At 36.3% G+C, this 16,926-nt stretch overlaps 1 protein-coding gene across 5 annotated transcripts in view; it reads left to right on the forward strand.

Moving 5' to 3' along the window:
• Positions 1 to 2,632: 2,632 nt before the first annotated feature.
• LOC106793838 (protein roadkill) overlaps positions 2,633 to 16,926 on the forward strand; it is a 24,179-nt gene continuing 9,885 nt past the window's right edge. For 4 of the 5 annotated variants that reach the window (XM_014761071.1, XM_014761072.1, XM_014761073.1 and 1 more), the window contains exon 1: positions 2,633 to 2,812. In XM_014761071.1, coding sequence (XP_014616557.1) covers positions 2,694 to 2,812 — 119 coding nt within the window. In that variant the 5' untranslated portion in view covers positions 2,633 to 2,693. Of the gene's footprint in view, positions 2,813 to 8,203; positions 8,223 to 16,926 lie in introns of those variants that run through there. The other variant, XM_014761076.1, reaches the window with a different exon arrangement.

The following is a 16,926-nucleotide window of genomic DNA, read 5'->3' on the forward strand; positions in this document are numbered from 1 at the left end:
TTTTATAATTCGACGACGATACAGCAGCACACCAGAGAGACAGTAGTAACATCGGTTTATTCTCCAGTTCCGGTGACTCGTAACCCATCATCGATGATTATCGAAGGACCTTTCACGCTTGCCCTGTAAAACAGTTAACTCTGCCATTCGTGAAAGGATCTTGTAAATATCACGTTCCTAATTATTGAAATCTTTTGCTATGACCGGAGACTTTAATGAAGAAGAAAAGAAAAAAAAAACAAACGGTGATTCTCCTTCGAACGTACGAACGATTGGTCAATCAGAATGCAACTGATGATAATCGACCAATCAAAATCAACTAATCATCGTTTGTGTGTTCCGTTATTTCAAAAAGAATTCTTTCATCGACGATATTATTTCAAACATCAATTTTTATGAAACATCGAGTTAACCTTGTCGCAGAATAAGCAAAAAGGAATAACCTATTGCCGTTGAGGATGAAATCCAATATCTCCTATCGCATATAAAACCGTCGATAAAATGGGTGACATTGATTCGGGCTGAGCACAATGGGTGCGACTGTGCACGTAGGAAGAGAAGAGACCCGTTCTAAATTCATCGAAGAGAGAAAAAAAAAACCCTCCAAGAGGACAGATGCGCGCGTGTGTGTATATTGTATTACCTCCTCCTCCTCCTCCTCCTCCTTTACCTCTTGCAAGGGTTTGCTCAGCAGCTTGCTTGACTTGCTTGCTTGCTTGCTCAAGGAAAAAATAATTAAAAACGAAAAAAAGAAAAATAAGACCGAGCGTGTCGTGTATACTCTCTTGAGTGATATTTTTTTTTTTTTTCAAAAGGGAGATAGAAAAAAAAGTTGGATTAGTTTACGTTACATAATTGGATCTATTAGAATAAGACGTCAGAGTAATATAAGCACAAAACAAGGTTAGGATAAAAAGAGGCATCGTATTTTGTCAAGACGGTTAGTTTTTAATAAAGATCAAGGAACATGACGATGATAATAATGATAATAATAATGATGATATTGGAGAGGATAAAGGAAGAAGGAAGAGAAGAGAAGAGAAGAGAAGAGGACAATTTATTCGTATAGACATAAGACACAGAGCAAATCAAAGCAGAGCAGAGTATAGTAGAACAGAGCAAAGTGGCAGCAGCAGCAGCAGCAGCAGCAACACGGCGTCGACGCAGAACGGAGGAGGAACCTTGGCTTCACCCGTCTTCGTCAACGTTCGTTGCGCGAGCTGTGTTCGAGAATGGCGAAGTACACGAGGTCGAAGCGAAATTAGCCGAACGTCTAGGCGAGTACCGTCGAAGGTATCCGAGTGATAACGTAAACGACCGAGTGGTAAGCTTGTTGGTGGGGCAAAGAGCAAGCTCAGTTTCTCGGTTCAGTCGAGCCAGCGTCGTGGTTGGAATCGGTTAGGGTGGTGAGTGGCGGGCACCGTCTCTCTGTCGGTGGGGAGGGGAGACTAGAAACTCTCTCACACACAGGTTGTGTCTCAAAAGGCAGAGTACACAGACACACATATATATATACAGAAAGAGAAAGAGAGAGAGAGAGAACAGCCGCTCTTTAATAACGCGTACACGAGGTAGTACCAGTCGATGGTGGCCAGCTGCCGGAGTAAGGTTCACAATCGCAGCTGTGCGTCTTCTTCTTCTTCTTCTTCTTCTCTTCTTTTCCTCTCCTCTCCTCTCCTCCTCCTCCCCTCGCTACTCTTTTCCTTATTTTCTCTATCTCCCTCTCCACCTTTCTTCTTTCCCTTACTATTGGATGTTGTCCCTTTCTTACCCTCCTCTCCCCCCTATATCCCTTCTTCTTTACCTTTGAAATACTTCTTTTCCCTTCTAGTGAAATTCTATAACATCGTCCTTCCAAAAGCTTCTCCTTTATTCTCCTGTTGTCCATGGTAGAGTAAAGATCTCTCTCTCTTTTGGAATATCATCTCGCAGTTCGTCCTCGTTTTTCTCGTTGCCTCTACACGGAATATGTAGTTGGATGAACGAACCTGTGTCACGAAAGATTCATCCTTTCATTTTTTTTTTTCTTTTCGCATTAGCTAACAGAATTAATACTTGAGTGTGTGTACGCATACATATAAATATATATATATATATATATATATATACACACACCCCTAAGAAAGACACTTGTAGTGAAATTACTGTGGTAATAAGTGCGCGTACGAAGTATAGAAGAAAGGAAGGAAGGAAGGAAAGAAAGAGGGGCGTTGACGGAAGAAAAAGAATTGAAGAAGAAAAAGGAAGTGGAAAGATAAAAGTACACACTCGTCGACCGACCGTAGACCGACGACCACCATCCCAAGGCGATTTATTAAAAGTCGAACGTGTGTGCGTGCGTGCGTGCGTGCGTGCGCGAGTTAGAAGAGAGAGGAAAAGAAAAGGAAGGAGAAATCCACTGGTCGTCCTCGTCCCTTAAAAGGAAAAGGAAGGAGAAAGAGAGAAAAAAAAATATATATATATATATATATACATATATAATATAAACTAGTAGTAGAAGGAGAACAGCCGCTAATCCTTTTTTATTTCATTTTTTTTTTTTTTTAAATTATTATTAATCACCGTCACACATCGATTTTTCTTGTATTATTATTATTATTATTATTATTTTTTTTTTTTAATCAAAACGAAGAAGTTTATTATGAGAAGAAAACAAAGCCGTGTTCCATAAGGAATAGTATTATTTTGCGCGCATGTGTCCAGTGGAAGAAAGTGAAAAAAAGAAAGTAATATTTGTGGTCTTTGGTACTCAGGATAGTATTTTTTCTTCAAGAGGACCCGAATCATCTTTTGCCAGGATGGCACTCGCGCGGTACGCATATTTAATCATTATATATTTTAATAATCATTATTTTTTAATAGCAATAGAGTAATTGTTCAACCATTGAAGCAACAAACGAAACCAACCAGGCAACCTAGGTTGCTGCTGCTGCTGCTTCCGTCTCCTCTTCTACGTTGGTTGGCCTTCGTCTGTTCTGCGAGGGCAGGGCCTGTTGACCCCCCTTCTTCTCCGCTTTTCCCCTATCCCGTCCAACCCCACTAAACTCCTCTCCTCCTTCGTCTCTCCCATATCCTTCATCTACCCTCTTCTCCTTCTAGACTAAAAACTCACACGTCACGCCTTTTATAATGCCCAATCAAAACTTTTCTTTTTTTTGTTTTTTTTTTTGTTTTTTTTTTTTTTTTTAATATATTTCATAAGTGTTTTTAATTATTTTTCTTGTTCGTTTTTCTTTTTTTTTTTAATATACATCGTATTATTTATTCGTTCAATAATGCATCAAGTAATTTTGTTTCCATCGATTAGGTTTGCACGAAAATTTTTAAACGCGAGACCCTAGTTGGACCCTATAAGATACATACACACACATATACACACACACACACACGCCGGTGGTGGTACGCTGCTATTTTCAAATCATCTATAAGTGTTGTGATATTATCTTTGCAAGAACGTTAAACGACCGGGAGAAAAAAAAAAGAAAAAGAAGAAGAAGGAAAAAAAAGAAAACATGTCTAGTGCCTAAAAATGAACAATTTCATTTATTATTCCTTTTATTATAACGTGTGATCGCGATATTGCAAAAATGAGATTTTCTTTTCTCGGCATTTGGATAACAAAATATCTACAATGTTATCCTTCGAATGATAATGGGAATCGTACAATGACATAGTAATGGTTCCGTCAAGAGATTAGCGGTGGTTCGATAGGCGGTCAACGACCGGCCCTGCTACGAATATATATACACCTCTTCCATCCCCCTCGGCCACCCTCTCTTGTATGTGCTTGCCATGCGTGTTCCTCTGGTATATGTATATATACGTGTATATGTAAATGTATGTGCACTAGCTCTCGACTGAAATGAACATGTTGGGTGAGGGGTATGAGGGAGGAGTGGTGGAGGGAAACGGGAGCTCAATTTTCGGTGATCGGGTTAACGCAGCAACCATTGTTCTCCTCTTCTTCCTCCTACCCCCCTCGCCCCACCCCCACACCCATATTTTCTTCATCGTCTTTTTTGCATTATCGTTTCATCGTCCCCTCTCTATCTATCTTATCTATCTATCTTTATCTTTCTTTCTTTCTCTCTCTTGTTTTCTTATGCTCATAACTCGGAACAAAGTTCTTGGTCAAGTCAATGTGATTATTGATGGTGGTGGTGGTTGTGTGTGATGGTCATCGTCGTCATGTCTATCCAAAGAAACCGAATGCAAGGTTAATACACCTTTTTATGTCGAGTCCGAGCCTTTTAACGGATGCGGGCTCCGTCATGGTTCGACGATTTGCTTTCATGCGAACGCATTTGACCCTGAATACTATTCCGTTGGAATTTGAAAGATGAAAACCGCGTTCTTCCGTTTATTTTCTATATAAATAATATATACTACCTTCAAAAATATCTATTTTATTCGATTATCCTTCTCTATCTTTTTTTAAACATTATTTTATTACAAATTAATTCTCAATTCGTTTGAATCGAATTTTTTAGATATGGATTTGCTATTGTCTTTATTTTTCCTAATTTTAAAATAAGTTTTATATATCTATAAGAGATATATGTTTTTTGTTTTTTAATATTTGTAATACGTGTTAAAAAAAAAACGTATGGTAATTTGCGAAAGATTATTCTAGTTGTATTCCAGTTTGAAGGAAGGGCGCGGGAACATTTGAAATTCAAAAGTTCGAGAAATCGATCGAGGTAATCGTGTTCTTTTCTACATCCCAGCCTGGCCGTAACAAAATGGCTAGGTTGCTTGCTAGCTTGCAAGGAACCTAGCTAGCTAGCTAGCTTCTTGTATATACGGCCACTTCGTGACAAGACTTAGCGATTAGAATTTCTTTCGATCTGTGACTAGGTAGGAGGTAGCCCTTCCATTGGTCAACGTTCCTTACCGATCGAATAACGCGATTGCACGTTCCATTAACGTGTGATAGGAAAAATATTCAGAACCCCATAATAAGATTGAATTAATTTTAGATATTCAATTTAGTTAAGGACAACAAATTATTTATGTTTGAATATTTTTTTTTTTTTTTTTTTATTTTCAATTCACAATTATACGTTTTTCCCCAGCTTGTATTCTAATCTGTTCTCTTATCGATTTTCTAATCTCTAACTTTATCAGAAAATATTGTTGGAATAGAGAAAATTTTCCTTGTTGTGTGATAACTTCCTCCTCTCTTGTCGAATATAGCATTATACTTCAAGAATCATATTACTCGTATTTACTTCCTGTTGACACATAGGAAAGTACTACTATCGTTTAAAACAGCAGTGATTCACCAAGAGACTATAAATGAACGATGAACTACTTTTACAAACAAAATCGTTCGAATTGTAATCTTTTATTCTTTTCTTTTCTTTTCGATCGATCACCATTCGATGGCCTTGACATTGTTGCTAATGGACTTTAGAAAATAATTTACAAAAGAAATTGTTAAGCAGTAGAGTTAGAGGTGTACACATAAATAGGTTTTGTCAACTGAATAAAAATCATCACATACGACCTTTTACAGCTCCGATATACAACTAGGCAAACAACTATGACAACGTTTATTACTTAGCTCGATCGAGTTGCTATTGAAGTTTTGTATTATCTTCCATTGTCATCTTACCACTACTGTGCCGATAATAAATAACGGATCTTGCGTAACAACCAAATACATTTTTAAAGATATAACTTCGACCTTCGTTAATTTAAGAAAAAAAGAAATTAAAAAATATCGTTGAGCCTAAATTACTATCACCACGATATATATATATATTTGTAAACCTAATCGATATTCCTATACATATAAATTTGAACCAATCGAAATCTCGTTCAGTTAAGTTTCAATTTAAGTGAACTTCTTTTTTAAAGCCAATCGTATCGTTACATTTGTATAAATATGTCGTTCGATCTCTATCGAGAATTATTATTGGTCGATAAACTTATCTCATTAAAATTCAGCAATAGTAGCAACAAAACCACATCCAAGTGCGCGAGATATAAACAAATTTCAATTCGAAAATCTTTTCTCAGCTGTGTTATAACTTGATATAGATATCGTATGATTTATTTTATTATTTATTTCGCGATCTTTTTTTCAAACAACCAACCAACAAAATGCTAATAAAAGATTTCAAACAAAACCGTGTATAAATGTACATATATATACAATACATGTATAAATATGCGAATATAAGAAAAACACAGTAGCTATGCCATATTCGAAATACTTTTGAACTTCCCACAATCATACTTTTTATATAGCTGCCTCCATATTTATGTGAATGTACGTATGTGTGTGTGTGTGTATTCATTGCGACGGTTTACGATCCCCGACTCGTAATAAAGATTTACGCGTTTCAAAGTTAATCTCTTTATTGATATAATACGTTAACCGTTAAGAATGAACAAAATCATCGTTCGATTTATCTCATTTAATTAGCTTTCAAATTATAATTACCACCTCCCCACCCACCCACTTCGAAAAAAAAACACAATTTTATTATTAACTCCGAAAATGAGATATTACAAATTTATTAATTATGTTGATTATATTCGTCATCGTCATCGTCTCTTTGTATTAATAGTAATAATAGATAATCAACAACATGGCGTTAAATGAGTCGGAAAATCATCGACCTTGTCCGATGTTATCGTAATACTGTGCGCCATCATTTTTTTTTCCTTCTTACGACACATGAATACACACACACATACACAGAGAAAGAGGTACGTACACAAACTTATATACACGGCATGCATGTGTGACACAACATGCACGCGAAGGTAGAAAATGCATATACGGTGTCGGTGTCCTTTATTCCGGTAACAGTTGACCTAGCATTGTTATCACATCGAGCACCTCTTCCTCCTCCTCCTCCTCTTCCTTCTCTACCCCTTCCTCCTCCTCCTCCTCCTCCTCCTCCTTTTCCCCTTCTATTAAAGCTTTCTTATACGTAGGAAGAAATCTCGTAAAGGTCGTTATTTATTTAATCTCTTCATCATTTTTATTCATTTTATCTTATATTACACGTTCTCTCTCTCTCTCTCTCTCTCTTTTTGTTAAAGAAAAAAGAAACTTATTAGATCGATTAGATTATATTAGAAGTTCGTCGATTATCTGAAGAACTACGTTAATAACAGCTTGACCGATAAAATAATGCACTTGTGTATTTCTACCTTCAAACACACACATATATATTTTTATATATATATATATATTAACGCACATACATACAATTCACACGTGTTATATTCGACAGTTGGTCGTATATAAATTGTATCAAGTATAATAGAGTAACGATCGTAATCTCAAATTTCGAGGTTGAGTATATTATTAAGTTCCGAGAACAAAAAAAAAAAATGCTTACGTCAAACGAGGACACGTCAACGTGTCCATTGATTTCATTTATCAATTACGTCAAGTATGTGTGTTTTATTATTATAGATCACAAAAAAAAAGAAAAGAAAAATAATAATATGAGTGAGCAAGAGATAGGGAAGAAAACGAAAAAAAAAAAGAGAAGAAAAGAAAAAGCGAGGCCAATCGATGTCGTCCAGTACTCTCGATGAAATAAAGTCACAACCACAAAAGACGAGGTGGTGGTGGTGGTATAAACCGTATTATAACACACACATATATAAGCTAGAATATACGTATACTAAAAATACTATGAAGTTAAGGTATACACGTGTAGTGTAAATGTAAAAGAGTGAAAGATATATATAAAAGGGAAAAAGAATAGTAGGGTTGGATGAGGTTTAGGGGTGTCGAATCCATCAGGGTCTCGACAGGGTGCTTAAAGGGAATGGGAAAGATATGTTTGGGTATGTAATTGTCACTTTTTGGGATTCGTTTTTTTCCTTCCTTTCTTCCTTCCTTCCTTCCTTCCTACTCCATTTATGTTGTTTCTTTTTTATTTCTCACCATTTTTATTGTCTCCCAACAAAAAAAAACTTTAGATTTACCTTTCTTTTTTTTTTTTTTCCTAAAGCTTTTTCTTTACTTGTATCGCTAACTCTTTTCTTCTCTTTCTCTTTCTCTTTCTTTGCGTCAGCGTCTGACTTCACCTGGAAGGTATAGGTGAGTAGCAGCAACAGCAGCAGCAGGCGAGTTCCACGGAATGCAAAACTCGCTGAAGGTTTCTCTAAGGGAGCCCCGACGACGACGACGACGACTTCCACGAAACGTCCTTGCACGATGGAACTACTTTTTCTTCTTCTTCTTCTTGGTATTGCTTCCCCTTGCCCTGCCCCACCCCACTTTCCCCTCTTCTGCTTCTCTTCTTCTCCTTTTCCCCTTTTTAACTTTAAAGTTTCTTTCTTTATTGAACGCTAGCACGCTTTTTCTTCCTTATTTTCTTCTTTAATTTTTCGCTCGTTTATTGGTTTCTGTCTCCTTATCCCATATAATAATACTCTTCTTTGGTTTTCTTTTTGTTTTAAAAAATTTTTTTTTTCTTCCACTAAAGATTTTAGGCACGCCCTAAAAAGAAATTCTCTCTCTTTATTAGTCGCTTTAAAAGGGCGCCATTTATGTAACTAAAGCTCTCTTTTCCTTGATGGCCCCTCCCCTCAACTCGTTGCCAGCAATCGACCAATCCAAACACGGCAACTTCACTAGTAACAGCCTGTCCCTTCCTCGGAGCTTTTTCCTTATTGGATAAATCCTTTTCAAAGTGTATTATTCGTTCTCCTTCATAAGCCGACTGACTGACTGACTGACTAATTTGGGTAGCATAAATAATGGGTGAAAATAGTTTAGTTTTCTCTTTCTTCTTTTTTTTTTCGAAATGTATACGCTCATTTGATTTTTCTTTTTTATTATTTAAAATTATTATATCACTTTGATCCAATTATTCAATTAACTCTTTAACTTTTCCCATTAAATTTCGCAATTGCGTATTGTTGCGTGTTCATTTGCGCATCGAGAAGTTTCTCTTTTTAAATTTCATTTGGTAAAATTGTATTCCGCAAATTAACGATAATTCGATATTCGTGATATGAATTATGCGTTAGCACAATCCTCCCTCCCCCCGCCCCTACTTCACAAAAAATCAATTAACTTTGTTTTTGATCATGTATATATATTACGTATATGAATATTAATTTATTACTCGATTCGAATCTAATCGACAAAATATTCTCTTCCCATTAAATAATAATTTTCATAAACGTAACTATAAGTATTTTTTCTTTTTTGTTCTTTTCTTTTCATTTCGCACAAAATTATGACTGCAAAATATTAAAATGGAAAAAAAAAAGAACTGGCCGTGACTTTGAATATCGACGATCGTCTTTGTTATTAGGGTACGACGAAAAGAATATAAAAAAAAAAATTTGAGGGGTGTGGAAGGGTGGGGTGGGGTTGGGAGGAGGGGGTAGATTTATTACCACGTCGTGTCCCGGCATATAGGAGTCGTCTCGTGACCGCAGTCTCTGCCGCAGCTTCTAAGAAAGGTCTTTTGGAAAAGACCTTCGCCGATATGCCTTTTGGAATTTCTCCAACGTTGCGTGGAGACTCGGAATTTTTTTTTTTTTTTTTTTTTTTTTTATAGTCTCTCTCACTCTCTCTCTCTCTTTCTTTCTCTTTTATTCCCTTGCTTGGTCGATAAAAGCAACATCAACAGCAGCAGCAGCAGAAGCACCGAATGTGATAGTGGTTTTGGTATATAATAACATAGTTTAAATATAAAAACTAATTCCCTGTTCTTTATTTCTTTCTTTCTCTACGTCGTATTCCACGGAAAATTTCATTCTCCTGTAATTAACCCGAATTAAACTTTGAACTCCCCCAATAGAAGAAGAAGAAGAAGAAGGAAAAAACAATAGCTTTGGCTCGGTTCGTTCCATGTTTGTTGACTTCGTTAAGTCGATATATATATCTTTCTTTCTTTTTTTAGATATTAAAAACCGTGCTTATATTATTTTTCTCTTTTTCTTTTAATGCAACGTCACATGATGAACATAATAAAAAGGGTCGAATGAAGAAGACACAAACAAATGAATAATCGAAGAATAAATATAGAAAATAATAGTTTCTGTTTAATATCGGATCAAATATTTCATATATTTCAATGATTACTCCTTTTTAAGATCTTTTTTTGAAGTTATATTTCTTTTGGCGCGTTTTGGAAAGTGAGGTTAAATGCGACCGAAAAATCGACACCACGAAGTTATCGATATTTACGATGCGCGCGCATATTGAAGTTATTTTCGAGGTTATTGAGGTTATGATTCGTTTTGGTACGGTAAAGAAGTACATAACTTCTTACTTGCGTACATAAGTATACACACACCAGTTTGTTTTTTTTTGTTTTTGTTTTCTCTTCATCCTTGATCTCTTCTAGAGAAACTTTTAGTTTACCATCATATTCACATCTTTCTAAATCTTTTCTTTAGAAGCTCGATTATATTACAGCTCCCTGTACCCCGACTCGTTTTGCCAGAGCAAAGCAAAGCAAAGCACAGCACAGAACAGCATAGCAGGGCCAGTGCCCTGGTACGTGGGATATACCGGACGACCTTGGGCCTCACGGCCAATTTGCGAGGTCCGCTCCCTCCAGATGGGCCCTTACTGAGTGAGCCTAGTTTTCTTATTAGTTAGGAAGAAGGAGTTCAAGTCCAACAATCTATATAATACGCGTATATTATCGTATCTATAATAGAATTAAATCGAATCAAATAGGTGGCGGGGGGGAGTGGAGGGGGAAAGACAAGTAAATAAACAATTTGAATCGTTTAATAATTACCTATATAATTCGATAAATCAATTCTAACAATTAAATTCTTCTTATTGAAAGGACAAATTCCTTCGTGTAATAGCTAGCTAGCTAGCTAGCTAGCTAACTTAGCTGATATTTAAAACAAGATGTTAAACGTGACGTTTGAAAATTTATTATTTGTATCATCGTGTTGTTGTTCCTTCTCGTGTTGCATTAGAAACAGTAGAACAAACATGCGTGTCACGTTGTTATGTTGACGACGTCGTTAAATCGGAAAAGAAAAATATCATAGCTCGATAGTTGGAAATATATCTCTGCTGAGAGTGAAGAGTGATGTTTCAGACATAACCTCCTCCTCCTCCTCCTCCCTCTACCCCTTTCTTCCCCTCTTTCCCTCCCTTACTTCTTCTTCCTCCTCACTCGCAAAACATACGTTCTTTCCAGTTGACGCGGAAGCAACGAGACTCGCGTGCACATGCACATGCACATGCTAGTCGTTTGTTTGTCGTTACGTTGAGTTGCTTATATTCGCTTTTACATAATGAAGAAAGGTGAATCGATCGAACGTTAATCACGTGTGTTTGGTATTAATGACATTGATCCCCCTTAAGAGAAAATAGTATGCTTCAAGTAATCTGTCAGCCATCACGTTTCTTTCTATTCACATTTCAGATTTTTATCCAATTTTTTGTTTGTTATTATTATCTACTCTCTTATGGCCCTGAAGAACAAGAGGTGGTAGTAGTGGTGGTGGTGGTGGTAGTGGTGGGTGGGGGTGGGGGAGTTAATAGAAATATAAGAGAAAGACTGGAATAGTTGTTGTTTGTCTCGATGATATTTTCGAACGATTATTAAATGCCATTCTTGTTCTTGTTCTTTTCTCTTGGTTACAGAAATCCAATGGAATCCTTGAATCCGACAAGGTAGTCTACTTGTTCGGAGTATCCCTCAAGGAGCTTTTAAGTATCTCTTACGTTACACTTATTGTTTTCAACTATTATACATTTCGTTATTCTTGTAGTTTTGTGTTATATTGTATTCAATGTTGAAAATATGAAAAGAGGAAGGTAGGAAAATAAATTGAGAGATAGAGAGAGAGAGAAAGAAAGATGACGACTACGACAACGACAACTTCGACGCGTGCAAAACGTACGTAAAGCCAAGCCGTGTGATGGCCTTGAAGAGAGTTAGCCTTTGTCTTATCATGCTCAACTCGCGGCAAGCAAGCAAGCAAGCAAGCAAGCAAGCGTCAGCCTTGACTTCTCTTTAAGTTCTCTCATCGTTCTTTGGTGTCGTTATTTTCTTCATCTACTTTTACTATTATTACAATTACTACACCACCACTACTACCACCACCACTACTACTACTAATAATTTTTATATTAAAATCGATTGTGTTTTAAGGGTTTACCTTGTGGTCATTTAAAAATATGCAAGTTATTAACATCGATTAAATATTATCGTTCATATTTTTTTCTCTCTCTAGAGGTTATAAAAAATGTAAATCTTAAAAATACAATAGAAATTGTGTTATCTTTTTTTATTTCCATAATTTTCCGCGTAAACGTATATCAAAAATACTCGATGGTGTATCCCACATACATTTGCATACAGGCGTGTGCACACTTATATGCAATTATTAACAAATTCTAAGGATAAATTTATAGATATCGTTTAAATTAATGTAAATCTATATACATCACTTGTTCTTAAAATTTTTAATACTTTAACTTAACACAATTATATATATTATATCGTTAAATTATGAATAACCGGTTTATCAAGGTACACGCGTCAAATATATCGAATTAATTATTCATTGTATTTATGTGTTTCATATTAAATTTCTCTAAGAACAATGAAAAAGAGATAAGGAAAATATTTCATACCATCTAAGAGAGAAAATGACACGAACGCGATATTTTCCTCCTCCTTCCTCTTCTTCTTCTTCTTCTTCTTCTTCTTCTTCTTCTTCTTTCTTCGTAGATACCTCGTCCTCCGACGTTACCTGAAACTCGTGGTTTCCACTTCGGTATTCCCTTGAATACTAAAAGATGTGAAGCACAGAGTAGGAGGAGGAGGAGGAGGGGAAAAGAGGGGGGTGAAATTCTAAACCGGATGACACGCCTGCTGCCGATAGTTCTAAAACTACTTCTCGGTGAAATTAAACTGCGATTTAACTACGGACTACGACACGACACCCTTAACAAACCTCATCCCCTTTATCAAGTATCTATCAATTTGTTACATTACGCAGCCCCCTCCAACCCATCCAATTTTACTCGCAAATGTGTTCATTTTCAACGAGTTTGACGATGATAGTTAATCGGTATTTTTTTTTATTTTTGTATTCCGCATTCCAAGAGGGTGGGAGGGAGGGAGAGGTTGATGATCGTCATGAATTTGAAGAACAACGGAAGGGAAAAAAAGTAGTTAAAAAAAAGAAAATCCAAAACTATTAAATTATTCAAATGCAAGAGAATGATAAGGGGTGGTGGTGGTGGTGGTGTGTTATATAACGTCTGTTCTATCATTCCCCGTTTTTCTATACATTAACCGTTACCTTCTACTTTTACTTTTAAATTTCTTTCAAAAACAAATCAGAGAAGAAATAAAATATGTAAAGACCAAAGGGATGATGATATGGTGATGGTGACGATAGTGTGTGTTGTTGATGGTGGTGGTAGTGGTGGTGGTGGTGGATTGAAAGGAAAGTAACGCGATTTTATTCGAACTTTACTTCGAGGAGAAAAAAAAAGTGAAGAAGAAAGACGGATAATTCCGTTCTTTTCATAAAGAATGTATCTGTTAACGTCTGAGGGAAAACGGAATGGTGAACTCGAGTATAGAGAATCTCTCTCTCTCTCTCTCTCTCTCTCTCTCTTTCTTTTTCTCTAGAAATATAGATGTATATATATATACATACATATACGAGTATATACATTTACATATATATACGTAGGAGGAGTGTATCTATATGGGGGAAAGTTCTCCTCGCCGGGAATCTGAAATGACTATGTCCCACACCATTCGCGGAAATCTATTCTCGTGAGAGATCGAGAGAGAGAATTTCAATATTCTGTAGTACGAGACTCGTTTCCGGGAAAACTATCCAGGCAAGCAAGCAGCAGGCAGGCAGGCAGGCAGGCACACTAACAGGACATTGGAAGAAAAAGACGAATAAGATGGTTGGGGGGGGGGAATAATAAGAATAAAAAGGATTGATTGAAAGAAAGAAAGAAAGAAGGAATTTTATCGAGCGAAAGTTTCAATCCATTCTTAGTCGTTCCAACGCACACCAACCCGTATTTATTTATTCTTCTAATAATAATAATAATAATACACCGTGGTAGTAATCTTAAATGTGTCAGCTAAAACTATTATACAAGATTATATCTCGACTTTAACAAAATTAGCCAGCGAGTGTCGTGTGTAATTGGCTAATAAAATTAGATTTTTTGGCCTCGGTGGAGGGAGGGGAGTGTTGTTAGACTTTCATTTTATCATTATTCTTAATAGTAAAGAAATAGTGATATAATAATAATAATAATAATAAATAAAATTGTAGAATATATATTGAATTTATATTAATACAGAGTAAAAACACACACATACAAATAAATGTGTACAATATAAATTCTATATCTAATCAGATTTTTATTGCACAACATATAAAGTTTTTTTTTTTTACAATATCTTATCATTACTTTACTTATATTTCATCTCACATTTTTTACAATATAAATTAATATACAATTACAAAATTATATAGAGAGATATTAAACAAGAGACGCCATTTCGTTTCAATTGAAGTAAAAAAAAAAAGGAAATACAAATATGGAGGAGTATGAACCGACGCCATCTTTAATTGACGTTACCATCAGAGATATCAAACGTTACCGTCTGTCTGTGTCTAACCTTTTTATCTCGTATATAAAAAAAAAAACCATACTTTTTCTCTTCTGAAACGATTTTTTTAGCACGATATATAACTATACTTTGGCAAAGAATATAAACTCGAGTAGAATATTGGAGTTGCAAACAGAGGTGGAGGGGTACAGACGGATAGATAGATAGTCAGCTAGCCAGCCAGACGAGTGTTGGGCAGGGTGGCACGGGGAGGGGGAGGGAAAAGGGGGGTAGAAAGTCGACGTAACACGTGAAGTATCGTTCTCAGGGCTGATTTGGCAACGAAACGAACGCGCGAACGAACTCCACTCTCCTCTCCTCTCGTGGTGGTCGGTCGGTCGTCGTGTTCGGTCGCGAGAGTACTCGCGTGTAATTATGTGGTTTCGCTTTAGTGTTGTATGGGTGGTTTTCACCTAACTTCCTCGTTTTCACCGGCGAGAGAGAACTCTCAATACGACGGAGAAACAAACCGCTTGTTCGCGCTCGCGACCGTTCTACTTTCCCCTTGGGCTTACTTACTTCTTCGAGTTGTTCGAACTGTTAAGGAGGGGTCAAGGAAGGGGGGGAGGAGTAGGCCCACGCCTCCGTGAGAGAGTCCCGGAAAGAGAAGGCCCTCCTCAACTCCCCGCTCTCCGTTGTCCAAGGCCCATCGAAAGAGAGAGCTCGAAATTGAATCCTCCCCTAGGAGGAGATTTATTTTATTGTTTTGTTCTTAATATTCGATTTTGTGTTCTTCTATCATTTTTTTTTTAAATGCTGTATAATAATGAACTTTTCTATTGTCTTGTCTTAATAATTAATTATTTTAACACCGGCCGCTCAACCGCAGATACTTTCAAACGACCGCTGTTTTTCGGTTTACACTAGCGCATGGGAGAATATCTGTGCGTTTCATATGTTCGGAGAGAATTTTCCGCTTTCTGTTATTACAGGATATATTAGGATATACAGCATATTACAGGATAGGATAATTAAATTTAATAAAATGTTGATAACAAACAATGCAACAAAAGCGATTGTTCGGTAAACGTTGGCAATACAAAAGCCGATTAATAGGCAATCGGTCAGTAAAGTGTTAATATACTCGGTATTTATGTATATTCTCTCCTATTACATATTTTTAATTAATTAAACACGTAATTGCATTTAAATAATGTTCTTTTTTATATATATAACCGTTGACATATTACCGAGTCGAGTTTGCCAATAAAAAAAGTAAATCTAAAAAATAATATTATATTTATAAATAATTATATATAAAATAAAGAAAATCTCTTTGTGTGAAATTTCTTAAACGTCGTTTTACCGTCAACGGTAATAAGGAAGAAGAAGTAATAATAACCAGTTTTCTATCATTTTATATCCCATTGACAAGTAAGAAATACTAAGAGGAGATTGCAATCGATATAATATACCACCCACACACATGTATTAATCTCGAAATAAGGTACGATGTTGGATTAATCGTCTATCGAAGTAAATTACAAAGGATATAATACACACACACACACACATATATATATATAAAAGCGTAAGAGAAATTGGCGGATCGCCCTCTGATCGATTTCTTTTCTTGTCGAACGACAATCGTTCGTGTTCGTGCACCCGTGACCAATCGCACGCAAGGTGCTATCGCAATAGTAGAGAGAAAAATACATAGTTTATCTTTCTCCCTTGGCGAAAATATGTTCGCCATCCTGTTCTCCTTTTTCTCTCTCTCTCTCTCTCTCTCTCTCTCTCTCTCTCTCCCTCCCCCTCTTTCTCCGTTTGATTGTCTGTCTTCTTCTTTTTTTTCCTTTTTTTCTTCCTTTCTTTCTTTCTCTATTTTCTTTCTTTTGCCAGTTGTGTGCTATGGACTACTATCTAGCGCAAACCAATGTGGGAGTAGTAGCAATGTGGAAGTGAAAGTTGTGAGCTTGTATTGTGGGAGGGAGGGTGAGTTGAGGTGGGGTAAAGAGGAGGAGGAGGAAAGTGTCGTTTTATATGTTCTTTGATACGGAACTAAACTTGAGATAGAGAGGAAGAAAATATGAACGAAAGATGATGATGATGATGAAGAAAAAGAAATAAAAAAAAATGCCAGATAGAAATATAAAAACATCCCCTTTATTTTTTTTTTACTTTTCGATTATTATTATTATTATTATTATTTCTTTTAACAGACGATTCAGTCAACTTTTAACTTTCTTTTTCTACCCCCCCCCCCCCCTCTTCCTTCGTTACTCTACCCTCGTTCTTATCTATATCGAAACAAGAGGGTGGTGTATTTTATACATATGCATCGTGCATTCGTCCGTGCACA

Source organism: Polistes canadensis, unplaced genomic scaffold, assembly GCF_001313835.1.
Source record: "Polistes canadensis isolate GaletaPanama2010 unplaced genomic scaffold, ASM131383v1 scaffold_19, whole genome shotgun sequence".
In the NCBI taxonomy this organism is placed as follows: domain Eukaryota; kingdom Metazoa; phylum Arthropoda; class Insecta; order Hymenoptera; family Vespidae; genus Polistes; species Polistes canadensis.